At 37.9% G+C, this 23230-nt stretch overlaps 1 protein-coding gene across 2 annotated transcripts in view; it reads left to right on the top strand.

Moving 5' to 3' along the window:
• Lonp2 (lon peptidase 2, peroxisomal) overlaps positions 1–23230 on the top strand; it is a 100062-nt gene that overhangs the window by 36382 nt on the left and 40450 nt on the right. For both annotated transcript variants that reach the window (XM_070011919.1, XM_070011920.1), the window contains 4 exons: positions 12244–12385; positions 15676–15826; positions 17795–17921; positions 21874–22007. In XM_070011919.1, the coding sequence (XP_069868020.1) occupies positions 12244–12385; positions 15676–15826; positions 17795–17921; positions 21874–22007 (554 nt within the window). The remainder of the gene's footprint in view (positions 1–12243; positions 12386–15675; positions 15827–17794; positions 17922–21873; positions 22008–23230) is intronic.

The raw sequence follows: 23230 nt of genomic DNA, 5'->3' as shown, positions 1-23230 counted from the left end.
TCGACCTGATTGGAAGAGCCTTGGGGAAGCCTGAACATATATATTTCATGGTTTAAAGGTTTTATAACATTTGGGCACTAGTAGCTCATGGCTATAGTATTAGCTAGGAGACTGCTATCTGAGAATCATGGTTTGAAGCCAGCTCAACCAGGAAAATATGAGGCTCTTATCTTCAATTAACCACCAAAAAGCCCGAAAGTGGAGCTGTGGTATGTCTGGTTGAGCATTAGCCTTGAACACAAGCTGAGGTCCTGCGTTTAAGCCCCAGGACATACATACATACATACATACATACATACATATATACATACATACATACATACATACATGCATACATACATGCATATATACATGCATGGTTTATAACAGTTGTAGATTGTGAGAAAATTCATCTAAAGTGTATTTTAAAATATTGGACTGCTTCCCAATATTTGTATTGTTCCTCCCTAGTAGTCACTGCAGGAATAGCCTAGCAAACAAAAGGCCCTGGGTTTGAACTCCAATATCACAAAAATTTAAATATAGAAGTTCAAATTATTTATGAAATAATATAATTTTAAGATCTTAACTCCCATTATTTTATTCACAAGAATTTTTTACCTCAGGTGGGAATGGGAAACTTTCTAAAAACTCTCCTATGAGCAATGGTTATTTTATTCTTTTATTTTTTGTTTGCTTGTATTTCTTATGCATCACAGAATTTTAATAACTAAGCAATGAGAGTACAGATCAGGGCCAAGAATTTGGGACATTTCTTCTTGGCAATTTCAAAAAGATTTTTATTGCCTAGAATTTTTTATTCTCAAATGTGCCACTAGAGGCTGTAGTTTGCTTTCCTAATAAAATTGACATCAATACCTTGGACCAACAGAGGAGAACTGGATGTAGAGCCATAATATTTGGATTTTACTTTTTAAGCTCTTAGGGGGTATTGCCCATTCATGTGACTTGATTTATACTTACATTGTTTTGGATTATTTCTTATTTTTAGCATAGTATTCTATAAATGTTTGAGGGTATATAGAGTGACTCTGTAGGAGTAATGTTATAAAGTATTGATGTCCTGGTTACATGGCATGCTGATAATTTATCCTTATTTTACCATGGTATTGATTATTCTGTAGTGCTTGGAAAGTATTTACTCAGTGCCTGAAACACAGTGGGCATTCCCTAAACATTAACTTTATTATTCTTTATTAAACCTGCTACTCTTATAACTTAGATTCATAAGCTTCAGTATGACGTTTTTGTGTGTGCCAATACTGGGGCTTCAACTCAGAGCCTCATGCTCTCACTTGGCCTTTTCCACTCGTGGCTGGTGCACATGGTGCACTTGAGCCATACCTTCAGTTCTGGCCTTTTGCTGGTTAATCTGATATAAGAGTGAGTCTTGGCAGATTTGTCTACTGAGCTGGCTGTTGAACCATAATCCTCAGATCTGAGTCTCCTGAGTAGCTGAAATTATAGGTATAAGCCACTGGCACCTGGTTCAGAGCGCATTTTTATTAACTTCAATCTGATTTTTAAATTGTATTTTAAAACATCCTATTCTCAGCATTAAAAATATGCCTAGCAGGGTGCCAGCGGCTCATGCCTGTAACCACTCAAAAACCAAAAGTGGAACTGTGGCTAAAAGTGGTAGAGTGCTAGCCTTGAGCACAAAAGTTCAGGGACAGCATCCAGGCCCTGAATTCAAGTCCCACAACTGTCCAAAAGAGAAAAAAAGTCTATTTCCCAGTGGTGGAGAAGATGTACTTATTATGGGTCTTGTCACTTCTTATGAACATTAAGTTTAAATAGATACCTCTTTTAAATCTTTACATATATACAAAATAATATTCACTTTTTCCAAGGGAGTATACTTTCATGTGACTATAGTATAACAACCTGCCCTTGTGTTATTTGAAATTACTGCCATCTTCCCTGTTAAATTATTAAAGTCTGGTGAAAATGTTTATTTGGAAACCTCTTTGGAGGTATGTGGAGAGTGGGCTGTGGATGTTAAGGAATGGAGACAGTGAAGGCAGTGTGCCCTCCTGTCAGAATTATGAATTGAAGGTGACTAGGAGCAAAGGAAAAAGAACAGTAGAGGATTATAGCCTGGCCACCCGTGGTGTCTGAGGAGCTTGGCGTCTCCACGTGACACTTGAGGCATTTGGGAAACACCCAGGTCTTGGCATTTGAGTACTGGTCACATGCTTACAATTAGAGTTCATGGAAAGTTTTGTTTTTCCCTCAGCCTCTGAGTAGGCACCACTGTTCTGCAATCTTAAAATAGCCAAGGAAAAACAGGGCTGCTTTATATTATCTCCCTTGCTATCCTCCATTTGGACCTTTACTTTTCTCATTTTCCCAAGCTTGAAAACTCAAGCCATTTGCTAGAAGTACCTAAAGTACTTGTTGAGGTACTAATAAGTTGGGCACTGATTTTCAAAACAACTGAAGATGTATTTCTTAGAGCTAATCAATAACAAGGTGGAAGAAAGGTGTGGTTTACATTTAAATCTTAAATTGGAAAATTATAGGGATATGAACATTGTCCTATTGTTATTTTGAGTGCTTAAAAGAAGAATGGAATAGCTGGGCACTGGTGGCTCACACCTGTAATCCTAGCTACTCAGGAGGCTGAGATCTGAGGATCAGGGTTCAAAGCCAGCCCAGGAAAGTCTGTGACACTCTTATCTCCAATAAACCACTAGAAAACCGAAAGTGGCGCTGTGGCTCAAGTGGTAGGGCGCTCGCCTTGAGCTGAAGAATGCAAGGACAGTACCCAAGCCCAGAGTTCAAGCCCTATGACTGACCAAAAAAAAAAAAAAAAGAAGTAATGCTTATTTCCTTACAAAATCATGCAGTTTTTAGTCTTTTCAATGTTTTGCATTTGGGTTTTTTAAATTATTTTTATTTTATTCTTTATTATTATATGGGTGATGTACAGAGTAGTTAGTTACATAAGTCAGGTAATGAGTACATTTCCCTTCTCCCTCTCTATAGTTATGTAGTTCATTTTCAGCATAATGTCTAGTGAGTACCAGTGCTACATTTGTTCACTTTTGGGGGATTTTTTGTTGTTGTTTACTTTATAAGTCACAAAATACCTGTTCCTATCTATCTTTGTCAGTTTGTTTCAGAACTTAAACTTTATGCTAACTAATTTAAATCATTTGGTAGAAGTTCAAACTAACTTGGGTTTTGTTGTTATTGTTATATAGTTCAGGCTGGCCTGGAACTTGCTGTTTAGCCCAAGCTGGCTCAAATTTATGATCTTTCTGAGTGCTGGAATTACTAAAACAATGAATGCATGTTTGCTTAAGTCTGTTCTGCTTTAGTTGTTAAAAAATAAATATATACACACACACACATATATTTCAAGTCACTGTTGATAGTAACTTTTTGGGAAAACTTTACCAGCTGTTTGTATAGATAATAAAATTATATTACTACAAGGAATCATTGGCTCAATTTTTAGACAAGATGAGAAAATCTTATGATTTCTGTGTTTATAGATAGACTTTCATATGTAATCTGAAATGGTGAAGTTATAAATTAGCTGTTTCATTATTAGTCTGTAGAAGGAAAAAGATAATTGTCACAGCTAGCTTTTAATATTTTTAGCATATTATGGCTTGCTCACTAGTATAACTTGTATTGGTATATAGCTCTTATTTGCATTTCTAAAACAGGTTTGTAGTCTCAGCATAGATTTTCTCCATTAACGTAAGTGCATTCAGTTATGAGCATTCTCTTCTCTATGACTATATATTGTTTTCTGTGCTCTTTTGATAATTAAATCATGGGCTGAGAAAGTGGCTCATGCTTGCCTTGCATGCATGAGGCCCTAGGTTTGATTCCTCAGCACCACATAAGCAGAAAACCCCAGAAGTGGTTCTGTGGCTCAAAGTGATAGAGTGCTAGCCTTGAGCTAAAGAGCTGAGGGACACTGCCCAGGCCCAGAGTTCAGGCCCTACAACCAACAGAAAAAAAAAATTAAACCATGCCGGTCTCTGGCATTTCTGGAACTACATTTGTGGAACTAAAACTTAAGTACAAAGTGAGCATCCCTAATCTGGAAATCTAGACTGCTATAAAATCCAAAAACTTTTTGAGCACTAGCATATACCAGGTGGAAAATTTTGATCTCACGTAATAAGACTCAATCAAAATGTAAATGAACTAAATATTGTATAAAGTTACTTATAGACTATGTGCATAAAGCTTAGATGAAATGTAAAAGAATTTTGTGTTCAGGTTTGAAACCTATCCTAAAGGTATCTGTGGCATATATGCAAATATACCAGAACCCTAGCATTCAAAATCAGAAACACTTATGGTCCTGAGCATTTCAAACAAGGGGTAATTAATTGTATGGTTTTAAAAAAAATCAATCGGGGGGGGGGGGGTTACTGGGAATGTGGCCTAGTGGTAGAGTGCTTGCCTAGCATACATGAAGCCCTAGGTTTGATTCCTCAGTACCACATTAACCGAAAAAGCCAGAAATGTCACTGTGGCTTATGTAGTAGAGTGCTAGCCTTGAGTAAATTAAGCTCAGGGATAGTGCCTAGGCCCTGAGTTCAAGCCCTACGATTGGCAAAAAAAAAAAAAAAAATCAATCTGGGATGCCAGTGGTTCACACCTACAACTTAGTTACTCAGAAGCCTGAAATTTAGACAGTTGAGGTTTAAAGCCAATCCCAGATGGAATGACCTCATCTTCAAAATAACCAGCAAAAAGCCAGACTGGAAGTGCTGTTCAAGTGGTAGAACACCAGCAAACAGGCCAAGCAAATCAGAAACCCTGAGCTCAAGCCCTCTACCAGAAAAAAAAAAGCAACACAGTTGTGTTTTGAAAGTCATGTAGAGCCTATATGTACACATTAGTCTAGGAAAAGATTTAGGAGTGATTGCCAGAAGATTAACATTTGGATTTCATTAGACATTATGTATTAAAATCACAATTCCTTAGAAACTTTTTCTAGCCAGGCACGCGTGGCTTATGCCTGTAAGCCTAGCTAATCAGGAGCCTGAGATCTGAGGATGGCAGTTTGAAACCAGTCTGATCACAAAAGTGCCTGTGAGTCTCTTATCTCCAATTAACCATTCAAAACAAAACAAAAATACAAAAATAAAATTTCTTCTGGAGTCATTAGAATTTCTTTAAGTCTGTTCCTTTTTCCAATTTGAGGTATATATGTACACACACACATGTATAAGCACATATAGCTTGGTGGAAATTTTGGAAAATAAAAAAAAAAATGACAAAATCTTCATGTTTTTCTACCATAAGATAATCACTGTTAATTTTTGTTTCTTTCCTAGGCACATTTTTTGCCTGTTGTAGTCATACGCTTTCTACTTAACATTATGAAACATGAACTTTTCTCTATTGTAAGTTCTTTGTAAACATAATTTTAGTATGTATTAAACTACAAGATTCTTTTAATAATTAGAAAAATTAATGGTGAAATAAATCTTATTCCTGAGTTTTAGATGTTATAGTAAAAACAGATTTGCCAAGCCTTTTGTGTTACATTAGGTTTGAGGATATCTACAAGTAAAGCAGAATAGTAAGATAGTTGATTACTGTGGGGCTATAAGTGGATATTGAAATACTCTATAGTTATCTTTGAATCATAAACCAGCCTCTGTTTTGAAAATGAAAAATGCTGATAATATTATTTAAAATTTTGAAATTTTGAAAGTGTGTGTGTGTGTGTGTGTGAGTGTGTGTGCGTGCGCGTGCGCACGCTCTGATCCTGGAACTTGAACTCAGAGCCTAGGTGCTGTTTTGCTTAAGGCCAGCACTCTACTACTTGAGCCATAGCCCCATTTCCAGTGTTTGAGAGGTTAGTTGGAGATAAGAATCTCATGAACTTTATTGCCCAGGCTGGCTTGGAACTGTGACACTCAGATCTTAGCCTCCTGATTAGTTAGGATTAGAGGCATGAGCCACTGCTACCGCACTTAGACAGCTTTAGTTTTGTTTACCTTATATGCTAGTTGAAAAATTACAGCTCAATCTCCTGTATCTATTACAGCAAAAATACAAGTTAATATTTTTTATTTTAATAATTTAGCTATATATAAAAATACATTTGGAATACTTTTATTTTTTAACATAGAAATTAATTGTCCTATGGAGTTTCACTCTAATGTTTCCATGCATACATACAGTATACTTTGATCAAATTCACCCCTCTATTATACTTTATTTTTTTCTTGCTGATACAGGGCTTGAAATCAGGTCCTGTGCTCTGTCCCTTAGCTTTGTTTTTCAAAGCTGGTGCCTTAACACTTGCGTCACAGCTCCACTTTCAGCTTTTTGGTGATTAATTGGAGATAATCTCAGTTCTTTCCTATCTGAGCTGGCTTTGAACCTTCATCTTCAGATCTCAACTAGGACTATAGGTGTGAGCCAGTGGCCTGGCTTTTTTTTTTCTTTTTGTGTAGATGTGGGGAAGGAGGTAGTATTGTGTTTGAACTCAGTGCCTTGTGCTTTCTAAGCAGGTGCTCTACCACTTGAGCCCTTGTTACACTGATTATTTTCCAGAGAAGGTCTTGATTATATGCCTAGGCTGGCCTGGACTGAGATCCTCTTATTTGTGCTTCCCTTGTCTTTGGGATGACAGTGTGTACTACTATGCTTAGCCATTGTGCTTCCACTGTAGCTTGGGATGGCAGGAATGTGCCCTCACCTCCAGTCATTGGTCAAGATGAAATCTTAAGGAATATGTGTGTGTAAGAGAAATTGTACCAAGCTTCTATTATATTTTCTTAACCTTCTTCCTTTATAAAACATTACTTAATGTGTTTCATTATTGTTTTCATACACATTTTAATATGCTTGGATCATGCTCAACCTCCCAGCATCCTCTTCTCCTCAGCCTTCCCACTGCCTCTCCTTACTAAATAGTCTCTCTTTCATGCTCAGAGCCTATTAACTTTTAAATTTTTATCTAATGCATAAAACAAAATTTATATATCCATAATTACATACATGCACTGGCCCTGTGGCTTGAACTCAGCCTGGGCTCTGGCCCTGAGCATTTTGTTCAAGGCTAGCACTCTACCAGTTGAGCCATAGCTCTACTTCTGGCTTTTTTGGTAGAAAGTCTTGTCACTTTTCTGCCTTGGCTGGCTTCAAACTGTGATCCTCAGGTCTCAGCCTCCTGAACAGCTAGGATGATAGGCATGAGCCACCAGCATCCAGCAAGTTTATTATTTTTTTTAATTTAATTGTGTGGGGGGGGGTGTACAGTGCTAGGGATTAAATCCCCATATGATAGGCAAAGCACTCTACCTTCTAAGTTGTTACACTGAGCTACAGCCAGAATTAGTTTTTTATTGTATTAATCACATTTTTAAAAACTTTTTTGCTTGCATGGACTAGTAGTACAAAGGAGTATCATTGTGATAATTTTATAACATGAACAGTGTACTTTGAACAAATTTGCCCTCTGTATTTTATTGCTTCAAGTCTCCCTCCTCAGAATTAATGTATTTTTTTGAGTTGGTCGTGGGGTCTGTACTCTGGAAAATTAATGTATTTTTAATAATCATGTTTTTATATATTCAAGCTAATAAGGTCATTAAAGTTATACATTCTGCTTAAACTCTACCATACTGTGTTGCTTTCCATATATTCTATCATGAAGAAGCATAGAAAAGTTTCATATTTAGCCCTTAAGAAAATTTGTTTATATTATGTTTATATAAACTATAAACATATAGGTTAGTATATTGATTTATTAAGAAATTGTTGTAGTCTGGTGATACTGAAAGAAAACATTTTTTATTTCACATATTACTACATTTTTTCACCATCTGATTTCATAATCCCCAGGTTTGTTCAAAGTATATTCTGTATCTTTGGTGAATACCTTACATGCTACCATAATTACGGCAAATGACAATCCTAAATATGTACAAGGCTGGGAATTGGCTCAAGTGTAGAGTTTGCCCTGACTAGCAAGCATGAGACCCTAAGTTCAAACCCTAGTTCTTCAAACTAGGAAAACTTATAAACAAGTTCAGCATGTAGTAGCTTTAAAAGTAGTTTTTCATTTTATAAAGCCAATTCTATCTCCTTTAATAATGTTATCTAACCAGTTAGTATTCGATCAGTAATTTTTATTTTCTCTGATCTTGTAGTGAGGTTCTACCATCTTGTGTAGACTCAAGATGTCCATTAAAGATGGAAAATTTAGATATTGCTTAGCATATTATTCTCTATGAGCCTATGAGCTCTGTAATGATGGTTATCTTCCTGATGTTTCCTCTAGACTACCAGCACACATCGGGTAGATGTCACCCTGACTGAGAAATACCAAGGATACTGAGTATGCTTGCTGCTATAAAAAGACATTTGTGGACTGGAGGCATAGTTCCAGTGGTAGAGCACCTGCCTTGCAAGAGTCAAGTTCTTTATTTCAATCCCCAGTTCCACCACCAACAATAACAAAAACAGGAGACATTTATAAGAGATGCTTTCATGAAGCAGAAATGGAAATGAAACTAAAATTCTGATGTACTGATTTCTGCTTTTGTGTTTTTCCAGAAAAGTAAAGTTAGACTTTCAAATAGCTGCTAGTGATAACAACTAACATTGTAACATGTAGTGTGCTAAGAACTATGCTATGTGCTTTACTTATCTGTTCTCTTATCCCCATGTAACCTTTGCGGGCCATTGGCCTTGTTATTACCTCTGTATATAGGTTAGGAAACTGAGATAAGTCATCTGTCCAGAGTTGAGTTCACCTTAGTTCACCTTAACAGTGGTGATAAGTGTTGGTTATGGTCAGTCTGATGGAGAACAATGTTACAGTTTTATATCTAGCATCTCCAAAGCATTAAGACCTGGGATCTGTCATCAGAGTCATCTTATTAGCATGTTTGAGTAGGTTACAGTACCCATGAATGAAAAGTAGGTCATACCAGGTACCAGTGGCCTATCTTAGCTACTCAGGAAACTGAGATGGAGGATAGAGGTTCTAAGCCAGCCCAAACAAAAGTTTACCAGACTCATCATCTCCAAAATATCAGCAAAAAGCCAAACTGGAGTCATAGCTCACATTGTAGGGTACCAGTTGAGCAAACAAGTTGAGCCACCTTGACACCCTGATTTCAAACCTTAATACTATTAAGAAAAGAAAAGAAAACCTAGATAGGTTATAAATCAACATCAGATGAGTTGTTGAGGCAGTGAATGTTATAAGCATTTCATTATGTAGAAGATGATTTTGTGAGAAATAAGTCAGGAAAGATTCCTTAGGATTTGGGGGAACTACAAAGTCAAGGAGGGTAAGAGCAGTGTTTGGCCAGCTATTTGTCACTGTAAGCAAGTAACTGATGAAGAAAAGGTTTTCAGTTCACAGTTGGGGGATTGAAAGTCTAAATGTCATTACAAGGGTTTTGAGAGTTGCCCCTTTGCTGTATCACCTGGTGGGACCAGGGGGGGGGGGGTGGGGAATGATTATATTGAAAACAGGAAAAGAGTATTAAATGGAGTCAGGCTTGCTTCTTTTAAAAGAACTGTTTCCCAAGAACGAACTCAGAATCAGTGAGAAATTCTTTCATGTCTTTGTAAGGACTGTTCCCAATGTCCTCCCACTAGGCTCTGCCTCTTAAAGTTTCTACTACCTGCTAACACCATTATCTTGAGGATCCAGCTTTTATCACATGAAGAGCACTGAAATCCTATCAGTAGCAAATAGGAAAGCATCATATTAACAAAGGTAAAAAAACAAAACACCAAATGAGATTTTGATTGTGGGTGAAGCAAGAAAGCAATGGCCTTCAGTGAAGTTGATAGCTAAATTATGAGGATCCTTCAATTCTAAACAAACTGTAACTTTAGATCTAAAACTGTAAATATCCAGTTTTGAAACCTGCCTATCAAAAAAAGGACAGGATAAGAAACTATAAGAAATGACCCATTGAACTGGGCACCGGTGGCCCATGCCTATAATCTTAGCTACTCAGGAGGCTGAGATCTGAAGATTGTGGGGGGTTTTTTGTTTTGTGTTTTGTTGGTCATGGGGCTTGAACTCTGGACATGGGCGCTGTCCCTCAGCGACTCAGCTCAAGGCTAGCACTCTACCACTTGAGCAACAGCACCACTTCCAGCTTTTTCTGCTTATGTAATGATGAGAAATCAGAAATAGAACCCAGGGCCTCATGCATGCAAGGAAAGCACTCTATCACTGAGCAACTTTCCCAGCCCTGAAAATTGTGGTTTGAAGCCATCCTGGACAAGAAAGTCTGTGAGACTCTTATCTCTAAGCACCAGAATAGCCAGAAGTGGAGCTGTGGCTCAAGTGGTAGAGTTCCAGATGTGAGCATCCAGGCTCTGGGTCCAAGCCCCAGGACTGATACACCACAGACACACATGTGCAATGCATAGAGGTTTCCATATTTAAAAGAATTTTTCTTTCCTTGCTACTCTTAAAAATCACAGTAATGGTATATGTGTAGGCTCTCTAAAGAAATAATTTAAGGAGTTTAGTAATTTCACATTTTCTTCTTCTGTATCATAGTCTGAAATCTTGGTGTTCTAATTCCTTCTTGTAACAAGATAGTGTTTATTGTATCTGGTCCAAGCACTGTGACCACCTTCCCTGGATGAGAGGCATTCCCACGACATTTCTCAGGCTTTTTTGTCTTCTCAAAGGTCACTCTGTGTATTCTGTCCTATTTTAGTCATGTGGCAGAACTGAGGCTTGTTCTGTAACCTGGCTCTGTGTGGATCCTGAGATAACTGGGTGAAGTTGCTCATTTGGCGGGGGGGGGGGGGGAGGGGGGGCACTCAGTGTCATAGTCACTTTCAGAAGCAGCATTTGCTCTACGACTTAGGCAGCAAGAATACAATTAGTAATCAAAATTAGTAAGTTACTGTTTACAGTGAAGTTTTCCAGCAAGGCATTTCTTTCCATGGTCGATACTGTTTTATTTTATGTGCTCTCTCCATCTGCCATAATGATGTGGATGATTCTTGTTCATGTATGGTAACACAGCCTCTGACCAAACTCGGGCATGCCACTTAGTGGATATGGGAGGAATGCAGAATAATGCAGTTCAAGAGTTACAGAAGTACTGTAGCCTCAGACCTTCTTCCTTAATAACATTAGTGTCTTGAAAATAAAAGAGGGATTTTTCTCTACATTCTGTGTTGTCCTTTGAACCAGTTTTAAATCTGTTTTGTGAAGACATTTTGGTCAGTTTTGCCACAGCTGCTGCTGCTGCTGCTGCTTCTTTTTAGTAGTAGTAATAGTAGTAGTTGTACTAGTAGTAGTGGTAGTAGTAGTAATAATAGTAGTAGTAGTAGTGTCATTTAAGATGATGTACAGGAGGGTACAGTTAACATAACTCAGGTAAAGAATACACTTCTTTTTGGGCAATGTCACCCAGCAGCTTCTTCAGTCATGTGAAATGGTGGTTGTGTTGGGCAGGAAGTTACTCTGACAAACCATGCAGACTTTGGGAATTAAATTTACAGGACCCTTTTGAACTTTTTGGGATCTCCAGGAGGAAGACCAGAACTATGTGACTTAAATGTGTTGCTTTCCATTTTAGTAAATAGATTCATTTCTTTTATTGTATTTGTTAACTTGCAACACAAATTAAGTGGAGAATAAGAATTGTGTTCGAGGGGCTGGGAAGGTGGCTCAGTGGTAGAGCGCTTGCCTTGCATGCCTGAGGCCCTGGGTTCAATTCCTCTGCACCACATAAGCAAAAAGAAAAAAGCCGGAAGTGGTACAGTGGCTCAAGTGGTAGAGCGCTAGCCTTGAGCTGAAGAGCTGAGGACAGCGCCCAGGTCCAGAGTAAAGGCCTCACGACTGGACCCCCCCCCAAAAAAAAAAAGAATTGTGTTCGATAGCTTTTTTATATGTATCATCATACTTTTAAATGTTTAACAGCTCCTTGCTCTATTGTAGTAGTAGCTAAATGACTTTTTTTTTTTTTTTTTTGCCGGTTGTGGGGCCTGAACTCTGGGCCTGGGCGCTGTCCCCCAGCTCTTCAGCTGTAGACCAGTGCTCTACCACCTGAACCTCAGCCTCACTTTCAGCTTTTGCTGATTATGTGGTGCTGAGGAATCGAACCGAGGGCCTTATGCATGCAAGGCAAGCACTCTACCACTGAGCCACCTTCCCAGCCCCGCTAAGTGACTTCTTTGAAGTCTTGAAGTTTAATTTCTTAGTAGTGGATTATCTCCTATACCTCATTGCTATGAATTCACTGCTGCTTTCTTTAGGCGCACCTATGTTGGCAGTATGCCTGGTCGCATAATCAATGGCTTGAAGACTGTTGGAGTTAACAACCCAGTGTTCCTGTTAGATGAAGTTGACAAGTTGGGGAAAAGTCTACAAGGTGATCCTGCAGCTGCTCTGCTTGAGGTAACATGTAGAACATTCCCTGTTTGCAATAACATTTGAAGAATATGAATGAAAGTAAATCATATTTGAGTAATATATGCATTAGACTGTGGTTAATAATTATATGATACAGGAGTTAGGTACGTTAGGGCAGGCCTATCATCCCAACACTTGGGAAGTGGAAATGGAAAGATAAAGTTTGAGGCCAGCCTAACCAAAAAAGTTAGTGAGAACATTTCAGAAAAGAAGCCAGTATTCCTGTATTCCTAGCTACTTGGAGATGAAGGTGGGGGGATCATGGTCCAAGGATGGCTGTGGAAAAAAATCAAGATTCTGGATATGATTCAAGTAGTAGAGTGATTGAGCCAGCTAGCAAGCATCAGACTGCCAATAGATAATAATAATAATAATATAATAATAATAACAGTTTTTGATACAGCCTAAAGTCTGAAATACTTGACATCTACCAAAAACCATCTTCCTTCTCTTTTCTTTTTTGTTTCATTTTTTTGTTGGTCGTGGGCCTTGAACTCTGGCCCTGAGCACTGTCCCTCAGCTTTTCAGCTCAAGGCAAGCTCTCTACCACTTGAGCTACAACACCACTTCCAGTTTTCTGGTGGTTTATTAGAGATGAGTCTCAGACTTTTCTGCCTGGGCTGGCTGTGAACCGCAATCCTCAGATCTCAGCATCCTGAGTAGCTAGGATTACAGGTGTGAGCACTGGCGCCCGACTTCTTTTCTTTTTTGAGACAGAGTTTTGCTATGTAGCCCATGCTGGCCAGGAACTCATGCCTCATCCTTCCAAATTACAGAGATTATAGGTATGACCACCATGACCAGCCTGCTTGGTGTTTTTATGCTTGTTTGTGATTGGGCTGATATGCTTTTACCATTCTTCCTTTTTATTATATACTAGGCATAGCTTTTCTATATTTTATTTTTTAATTTTCCTGTATCTTTATTTTTTATTAGGATTTACTTCATGTAGCTTCTTCAGGTCAGACTACTTTTGACCTTATTTCCAAGTGTTCTGTAGTTTTTCAACTTATTCTGCTCCACCTGTCTGGGTCAAATATGAATTATGCTTAATTGAGTCTATGATTTTCCAAGGGGGAAATATGTTACAAAAAAGAATGCAAAACAATGAAGTACTACAGTACATCTATTAGTACACATAAAATAGTAATAATACCAAATGTCTACAAATAGCTTGAGCCCAAACATTTGTAGTACCTTCATTAATAACTATGAAACCTACAAGTAACAAAGATACTTTTCAATACATAAATGCATAATCCACCCAAACAATAAATGTACTCAGTGATTTAAAAAACAAATAAAAAACCTCTCAAGCATAAAAACATAGAGAAGGGCCAGCTAGGCACTTGTGGCTCACACTTGATTTGAAGCCAAGCCAGACAGACACGTCTGTGACTGAGATTGTTATCTCTGTGTAACCAGCAAAAAGCTATAAGTTGAGGTGTGACTCAAGTGATAGAGCTGCAGCTGTATGTGAAAAATCCAAGTGAGGGCCCAAGGGCCTGGGTTCAAGCCCCAGTACCAGTACCAAAAAGGAAGAAACATGGAACCAAAAAAGGATATTATCAAGTGAAAGTCAGTATGAAAAGCCACATATTTATGGCTCTAATGCTGGGTAAGGCCAAGCTGTGGATACAGCAAAAAGATCAGTGAAACCATTCTGTGTAATCCTACTGTAAATAAAACTCATAGTAACTAAAACAAGCTAACCTTGATGTTAGTTTGTATGAATATTAGTTCATCATTATAACAAATGTCTCAAGTGAATTAAGCCTACAATGTCAGGTACTTGGGAAGTGTATAGTGAGAGGAACATGGTTCAAAGTGTGAAAAAAGAGTGGGAAGTATAAATAGAAAGATATCAGTCATGGGCTGGGAAGGTGGCTCAGTGGTAGAGTGCTTGCCTCGTATGCATGAGGCCCTAGTTTCGATTCCTCAGCACCACATAAACAGCAAAAGCTGGAAGCGGTGCTGTGGCTCAAGTGGTATGGGCACTCGCCGATGATTAGATAGGTGGTTGGATATTCAAAGCCAGCTCTGGCAGAACACTGTTAGAGACTCCCATCTCAAAAATAGCCAGCAAAAAGCTGTGCTGAGGAGTAGCCTAATAGTAGAGTACCAATCTGGCAGACAAGCCAAGTAAGCTTGAGGCCCATGAGTTCAAGTCTGTATACTAGTTCCAAAAAATGGCTAACAGAAACAAGAAGAAAAATTCAACATCCATAGCCCTACCATAAAGGAAATGCAAATCAAAACTGTGCTGAGATTCCACCTTACCATCTTTCCCCAGTCAGAACGGCTGTCATCAAGCAAACAAGTGAGGATATAGCTGGGGAAAAAGGAACCATCATAGAAAACCCCCTCATACACTGTTGATGGGCATGTAAACTGGTGTTACCACTATGAAAATCAGACTGGGGAGTCCTCAAAAAACTAAAACTAGGCCTTCCCTGTGACTCTGCAATACAACTATTGAGCATATATATCAACGAAAAGAAATCAATATACAAAAAAAAGGTAGCTGCATGTTTATATTGCAGCACTATATTTCCAGTAGCCAAATGGTAGAATCCCTGAGGTGCCAACAACAAATGAATGGATAAAGAAGATACAGTACATATATACTACAAATAATTACATAGCCATAAAGAAAAAATGAAATCATGTCATTTACAGAAAAATGGATAGTATTCAAGAACATTAAGTTGCTTAACACCAGTCAAGTCCCCAAAGTCAAATAGATGTTTTTACTCATATGCAGACACTAGACCAAAAAGACATACATATTCATGGGCATGTACATGCATCTATATGCTTCTATCATCTATCTTTCTTTCTATATAGAGATGTGCATACATATTCACACATACCTATATGTGTGTGTGTGTGTGTGTGTGTGTGTATGTGTGTATGTATATGTGCTTCAAAAGAATGTATATTCCCAAAGCAGGTAGAAGAGTGTCTGTAACCAAAAGAGAAACCACTTATACAGGATTGGTCACTTATAAGGCCACATGATGAGCCATTAGGAAGCAGATTTAAAAGCAGAGTTTGAGAATGTAATTTTTGCATCTTTATGGTGAACGCTGTCCTGTTTTTAGACACTGAACATGTAAAAATTTTAAACATCTTTTAGAATGTGAAGAATGCAAAGAGCAATGCTTAAGTTTTTCTATTACTCATGTTTACTTAATAACTATATTGTATGCTTGAGTTTATATATCTTTCTATTGGAACTACTAAAGGTTTGAATGTTTATTATTCTCCTCTAGGTGTTGGATCCTGAACAGAACCATAACTTCACAGATCATTATCTGAATGTGGCCTTTGACCTTTCCCAAGTTCTTTTTATAGCTACTGCCAATACTACTGCTACTATTCCACCTGCCTTGTTGGATAGAATGGAGATCATTCAGGTTCCAGGTACACCATTAAAATAAGGCACTAGCCTTCAGCAGAAAAGCTCAGGGAAAACACCCAGGCTCTGAGTTTAAGTCCCAGGATCAGCACACGAAAAACAAAAAAACAACAGAAGCTAGTCATACTGAGTAGTTTTAAATAAAGAAGCCAATTGCCAATGTGTACTCAAAAGTTCTGATAAGGGATATAAACCAGCTTTTCTGTAGATTCAGACTTTGAAACAACAAAATTTTGCCCATGCCTGATAAGAGTATATGCTATAAGATAATATGTTCAGATTTAATTCAGTACTGAAGAATGATCACTTTGTGGAAAGAAACTAATTCTGAAATTGCAGATAGAAATAATATATTTCTATGAAACAGTGTCTGAAGTCTTTGCCAGTTCTCTGGGAAAGCATGTAGTATTTTACTCTGAGAAAGAAGTGATTCTCAAGTAGAGCTGGACTTTCTCCTTAATAAATCTGGTCTCTCTCTCTCTCTCTCTTTTAATGTAAGTATGCATGTACCTTTTAATTCCCTGTGTAGTTGACTATCAGGTGGTCAACATGTTCTTTTTTTTTTAACCACACTTCACTGGCATGTATGAGAAGTCTTTAGTTTTACTTAAATTATAGCCTTTCCATCTTATTTTAATTACTCAGAATTATTTTTCCCTAAAAGAGATCAAATATCAGTAAGTACTTGTTAAAATCTAAATAGGAAAAAAAAAGAAAAAAATCTAAATAGAGTAGAATGTAAATATGACTAGAGAGGGGGAGGGGGGAGGCGGGGAAGGGAAGTGAAGGGTAAACAAAGGAGGAGGCTGCAATGCTTGGTAAGAAATGTATGCATTATCCTGCCCATGTAATTGTAGCCCCTCTGTACAGTATGTTCTCAAATAAAATAAAATACAATTTAAAAAAAAATATGACTAGAGCCATAGCATCACTTCCAGGCTTCTGGTAGTAAATTGGAGAAGAATCTCATGGACGGGGGCTGGGAAGGTGGCTCAGTGGTAGAGTGCTTGCCTTGCATGCATGAGGCCCTGGGTTCGATTCGTCAGCACCACATAAGCAGAAAAAGCTGGAAGTGGCGCTGTGGCTCAAGTGGTAGAGGGCTAACCTTGAGCTGAAGAGCTGAGGGACAGTGCCCAGGCCCAGAGTTCAGGCCCACACCACCACCAACAACAACAAAGAAAAAACAAACAAAAAAAAGAATCTCATAGACGTTTCTGCCCAGGTTGGCTTTGAACTGTGATCCTCAGATCTTAGCCTTCTGAGTAGCTAGGATTATAGGCATGAGCCACCAGCACCTGGCTAAATATACTCTTAATGCATTGTATTAATCTGAAAGATTTACTATTCTGTGAGAGGTAATTGACTTCTTACCAGTGAGCCTTGCAGATTCTTATCTGTAGTTTTAAACTGTGGTGGAGTAAAAAGACTAAAATAAACAAAGAATGTGATTCAATTGCTTGAATTCAATTGCTTTGACCCCAACACAAGATAGAACCCTATAGAGAAACTGGAGAGAGGTGAAGATGTGACACTCCTTCTGCCTCTGACATGGCTTTTCTGCTGTTTTAAATTCCTTTTTCTGTACGAAAGATGCTTGTCAGTTTCTATTTAAAATTTTTGTTTGCTAAACAAAAAAAAGGTACATTAATTGAGGTAGAATTTTGTTTTACTGAATTTAGGGGTAAATTAAGCTTATACTCACTGAGTGTCTTAATTAGGAAAAGCATAAAGCCTCTTAAGTATGTTATTTCTAGTTTTTTTTCCCTAAAATGTGGGGATAAAAAAAGCATTGGTTTGTTTGTGAAAAATTAGGAAATTTACAGATATCATTGAGGTTAATTTTTCTTATTCCAGTTATGCTGTTAGAAGTTGTACTTAAATTCATTCTAAATGTAAGATTCATTGTCTCTACACTGACTCATTAAAAAGCATGGTATTGTGAGAGCCATGTGAGGTCCTCCTTTCTTTTCCAGGGTATACACAAGAGGAGAAGATTGAGATTGCCCATAGACACTTGATCCCGAAGCAGCTGGAGCAGCACGGGCTGACTCCGCAGCAGATCCAAATCCCTCAGGCTACCACTCTTGCCATCATCACCAGGTCAGTCAGCCATCATCCCTGTCTCTGAAGAGGAGAGTTTTTACTGCCTGTCTGTAGCATCCATTTCTCTCTCCAAAAACTGCTCAGCAGGCATGGCCTGGCTACCGATTCACCTGACTTGAGAAACCATTTAGGACTTCATTGAGAAGACCTTACTGAACCAGAATTCCTACCTTGCCACAAGAGCAATACAAGGGAGTAATTTAATAAATTAACTGATACTCTGTATGCCTAGGATCTTGAAAATTTTTTTGCTCACCTGAAATGAGCTGCTTCTTTCAGACATCTCTTTTAGGTTATTCAGATTTTTTTCCCTTAAGAAATTTTTAAAAATCCTCAGTTTTGAGCTCCAGAATTAACATTGGAACAATAGTAAAAGTGTTGTCTCAAATTTGATAACAAATCTGTTTTGTTTTTTTGTTTTTTTTGGGGGGGGGTCTGGTCTTGAGGCCTGAACTCTGGGCCTGGGCACTATCCCTCAGCTCTTCAGCTCAAGGCTAGCGCTCTACCACCTGAGCCACAGTGCCACTTCCGGCTTTTTTTCTTTTTGCTTATGTGGTGCTGAGGAATCGAACCCAGGGCCTCAGGCATGCAAGGCAAGCGCTCTACCACTGAGCCACCTTCCCAGCCCCAATAACAAATCTGTAAGCCCTTGGCAAGCACTGCTTGCTAATTTATAGGTTGTGTATTGGAAAGGAAAATATATCCTGTTGAGAACTTATGTCACCACTGTCTCTTAGAGTTCATGGCTCACTCTTACAGATTCATTGCATCACCCTGCAGGTTGGGTCAGGCTACCAAGTCTTCCTCAGCTCCTCTCCTTAGCGACTGTTATGTCAAGAGATGTGCAGTTTCTCTCCACTTAGAATTTTGATCTGTGCCAGCCTTCTTATGGGTCTGTTTAAATTTATGTATACAACAGTAGGACTAAATCTAACCTTGGAGTTTCTTTCTTTACTTGTCTTGTGATAGTGTGTACATAATTCCAGGAGAAAGAAATTATGTTATTTTCCTAAATATTCCAACAAAAACATTATTCAGATAACAACCGATATCTTTGGGTATTTGGAGCAAGGCACTTAATCTATTTTTTGATAATTTCTGTCATAAAATGGATAGAGAAAAGTACATAGTTTATCTGATTTTGAATTAGAATGAGTCTGAACTGTAACCATTAGTTGCATTTTCCACTTGCCTAGTGTACTATTTCATTTTTGTATATTTTATTTTTTTATGTCAGTTCTAGGGTTTTATGTCAGAACTTGGGGCTTCATATTTGGTGTACCATTTGTGTACACCCTCTCATTTTTATATGCTGGTTTATCTGTGGACATTAGGAACTCTTTGGAGTAGTTTTGATTTAATGGTTTCATGTGGTTTTTATTTTTTAAAAAAGTATATGCTAGTCTAAGCAAGGTTTAGATGGTTGGTAAGGACATAGAATGTTACCATTGAGGTTTTCATCTCTTAGGATGTATTACAGGCATAGATCCTTAATGTTCTAGTCTCACCCACCTCCCAGTGTAACCAGCTTACTGGAAGCCTGGCAGTCCTTAGTTGTTTACTGCTTATTATCTCTTGGGACAAGCTTTCAATTGCTACGGGCTTTTCTGTACAAACTGGCTTCTTCGAACCGTGATTCTCAGATCTCAGCAGTATGAGCAGATAGGATTATAGACATGAGACACTGGCACCCAGCTGAACTTTATTTTTAGCTCTCTTTGATTTAAATTAGTTTCACTTTACGGTATTTAATCAACAGGTTTTATCTGTTTTTCTCACAACTCACAACATTTAAAATCTGCTTTTACCTAATCTGCTGATTGCCTAATCAAATCTAATTTTTTAGCTAAAACTGCATTCTTGCTCTTTTTTAATTTAATTTTTTTTTTTTTAGTGGTTGAACTTAAGGCCTTACATTCACCATTTTTTTGCTCATGGCTGATTCTCTGTCATTTGAGCCAGTTTATTTTTTTGTTTTTTGTTTTTAATGTTTTGGCTGGTTAATTGGTGATGAGTCTTTTGACTCTTCTACCGACTTGGTTTCAAAGCTTAATCTTCAGATCTCAAGCCTCAGGCTTAGTTAGAACTATAGGTATGAACCACCAGCTTGGCAAAACTGAGTTCCCTGCCTGGTACTGCCTTTCCAATTCATCCAAGGCTGGATGGCAAAATTGGTGGCAATGAAAATGGTTCCTGCAGTGGCTGTTGGTTTGCTCTAATTCAGAAGTTTCTAGGCAGCTCTTGTTAGCCACATATGGCATCTTTTATACAATCCCAATGAAAATATACTAAGGTAGTCAGTGATTTAGCACAGTTTGTGATAAACACTAAATTTCTGTTAGGGACTCTTTGCATTAGTTTAAATAAAGTGTAACTTCTCTGATTCAGCAATATTTCAAGTACAAATAACCTAGAATTTTCATGTTCTCAAATTTACTCTGTATAAATTGAAGAGTCAAGGATTCATTTTCAGGTATAGAGTAGTAGTTCAAGATAAACTATATAAAAGAAAAAATGATATTGTACCGTTCATAAAGAAATGGAAAGACTTGGAGAAACATAGGCTACATGGTTTCCTTCATTTGTGCTAGCTAAACTGTTCTGATAAGTCTACAAGTAAACACATTGGATAGTAAAAATAAAATAAATTGGGACATGTGCTTTTCTTCTCTTTATGTTTTGGAAGTGGCACTGTGGCTCAAGTGGTAGAGCACTTGCCTTGAGCTAAAGAACTCGAGAATAGCTCCCAGGCCCAGAGTTCAAGCCCCATGACAGACCAAAAAAAGGGGGAGGGAGAGGGACATGTGCTTTTGATCATATAAAATAATATAAATCAAAATGAACTCTAGGTTATGGGAACTGGTGGGTTCTTTTTTGCTGTTTTTGTTTTCTTTTGGTCTTATTTGTTCATTTATCTGTCTTTGGGGAGGGTAAAAGGAGCACAGAAATGGTGGGACAAACTTGTTATCTTGCCCATGTAATTGTAACTCCTCTGTATGGTATTTTCACAATAAAATTTTTTTTTGAAAATGGTGGGACAAAGAGTGAACAAGGGCAGCAGTGGAACTCACTAGACACTATGTTGAACTTGTAGGTGGGGATGGGAAGGAAAACTGGAAGAAAGCAAGGGAAGGGGTCACATTGTTCAAAAAGAAATGCACGTATTACCTGACTTATGTAACTGTAACTCTTCTGTATATCACCTTTTTAATAACAATTTAAAAATGCATGAAGAAAAAAATTGTTGAGGCTGAAAATACATTTAAGAAATAATATTATTTTAATAAGATATGTTAAGTATGGAGAAGTTAGTAGTTAAGAAAGAGTAATGAACTTGTAAATATATGTTGTTTCTTTAATAAAAAGGCAACAACATTACTTTTTTGGGAGTCAGTTATAGGGCTTGAACTTAAGGCCTGAGTCCTGTCCCTGAACTCTTTTGATCAAGTTCTGTGCTCTACCACTTTAAACCACAGGTCTACTTCCAGTTTTTGGTGGTTATTTGGAAATAAGAGGCACATGGACTTTCTTGCCTGGGCTGGCTTTGAACCATGTCCTCAGATCTCAGCCTCCTGAGTAACTGGGATTACAGGTGTGAGCCACCAGTACCTGGTTTGTACTGGGGTTTGAGCTCAGGGTTCAAGCTTATTAGACATATACTCTACCATTTGAGCCACATCTCCAGCCCTTCTTTATTTTTCATATATAATCTCATATGTTTACCTGAGGCTGGCCTTAAACAGTGGTCTTATTGTGCCTCCTTTAGTGCTGGGATTACCAGCATGTGTTCCTATCTTACTTATTTGTTGAGATAGGGTCTTGCTAACTTTTTACCCTGGCTAACCTGGAACTGCAATCCTGTAGATCTCAACCTCCAGTACTGTGAGAGTATATTACTTTTATAAATGATGGTTTGCCAAAAAATAAAATATATATTTTTTGATGACAGGTATACCAGAGAAGCAGGGGTTCGTTCTCTGGATAGAAAATTTGGGGCCATATGCCGAGCTGTTGCTGTGAAGGTCGCAGAAGGACAGCCCAAGGAAGCCAAGCTGGATCGTTCTGATGTGACTGAGGGAGAAGGTTTGTAGCCTCTGATGCACTAAGTCCAGCAGCTAAGAGTAAATGACATAATTGAGTTCTTAGAGCAGTGACATGTAGGACTGTGGTGGTAAATGCATCCCATGGATATGTACTAAGTTAAGGTTTGGTATAGTTCATCAAGATTCTCTACAATACACAGTTTGGTTTTGTTTTTTGCTTTTTTTAGTACCAGGGTTTTAACTCAGAGCCTCATGTTTACTCTGCCTCCTTGCTTAACTAAAGCTCTACCACTTGAGCTACACTCTAGTCTGGCTTTTTGTTGGTTAATTTAGAAGTGGCATCTTCTAGATTTTTCTTCCCAGGTGGGCTTTGAACATAGATTCTCCAAATCGACCCTCCAGATTAACTAGGATTATAAACTGAGCCTTGGCACCTTAAGTTATATTCATTATGAATGCTTTAAAAATATAGTAACTATCTAGATTTGTAATGATGGTACACTTAATATATAGGCCTAACATTCTCATATTTCTTACTGACTCAGGAAGTTACTAACTTCTTAAATAATTCATAACATAAAAAATATTATAGGCCAAGCATGGTAACATACTTGTAATCCCAGCATTTGGGAGGCTGAGGCAAGAGGAGTGAGTTTGAGGCCAACCTGGGCTACATAAGAATCTTTGTCTCAAAAAAAAATAATAATAATTAAGCAAAATATTGTGAACTGCATTTTTGAAAACTCTAGGTATCCAAGACTGCCAGGACAGATCTTTTGCTCTGTAGAGCTTCTCAAGGAATCATTTCTTTTTCTCACATCTTTTGTAGGAATACAATTAAATATAATGTAAATTATTTTTTCTTAGGCAATTCAGGAGGTGATTTCTTCAGGAGGTGATTTCATCAGGAGTGTTCTGTTACTAGAATTAACCAAATGTGTATGTTTCCTTTGCTATTCCATTAAATTGTTGAACTTTCTTACCTCTAAACCATAAGAGGGTTCAGTTCATCATACCATGCTGTTTGCTAAAACTTCCTTTTAAGAAAAGTGACTTTAAGCAGGATCCTCCTTGCCTATAATCATAACTACTCAGGAGGCTGAGATCTGGGGATTATGGTTCAAAGCCATCCTAGGCAGGAAAATCTATGAGACTCTTATCTCCAATTAACCAGCAGAAAACCAGAAGTGGATCTGTGGCTTAAAATAGTAAAGCACTAGCTTTGAACAAAAGCACTCAGAGACAGTGCCCAGGCCCTGAGTT

Source organism: Dipodomys merriami, unplaced genomic scaffold (assembly GCF_024711535.1).
Source record: "Dipodomys merriami isolate MVZ:Mamm:240054 unplaced genomic scaffold, mDipMer1.0.p SCAF_85, whole genome shotgun sequence".
In the NCBI taxonomy this organism is placed as follows: Eukaryota; Metazoa; Chordata; class Mammalia; order Rodentia; family Heteromyidae; genus Dipodomys; species Dipodomys merriami.
Note: the sequence above shows the minus strand (reverse complement) of the source record. Positions and strands in the feature narration are given on the sequence as shown.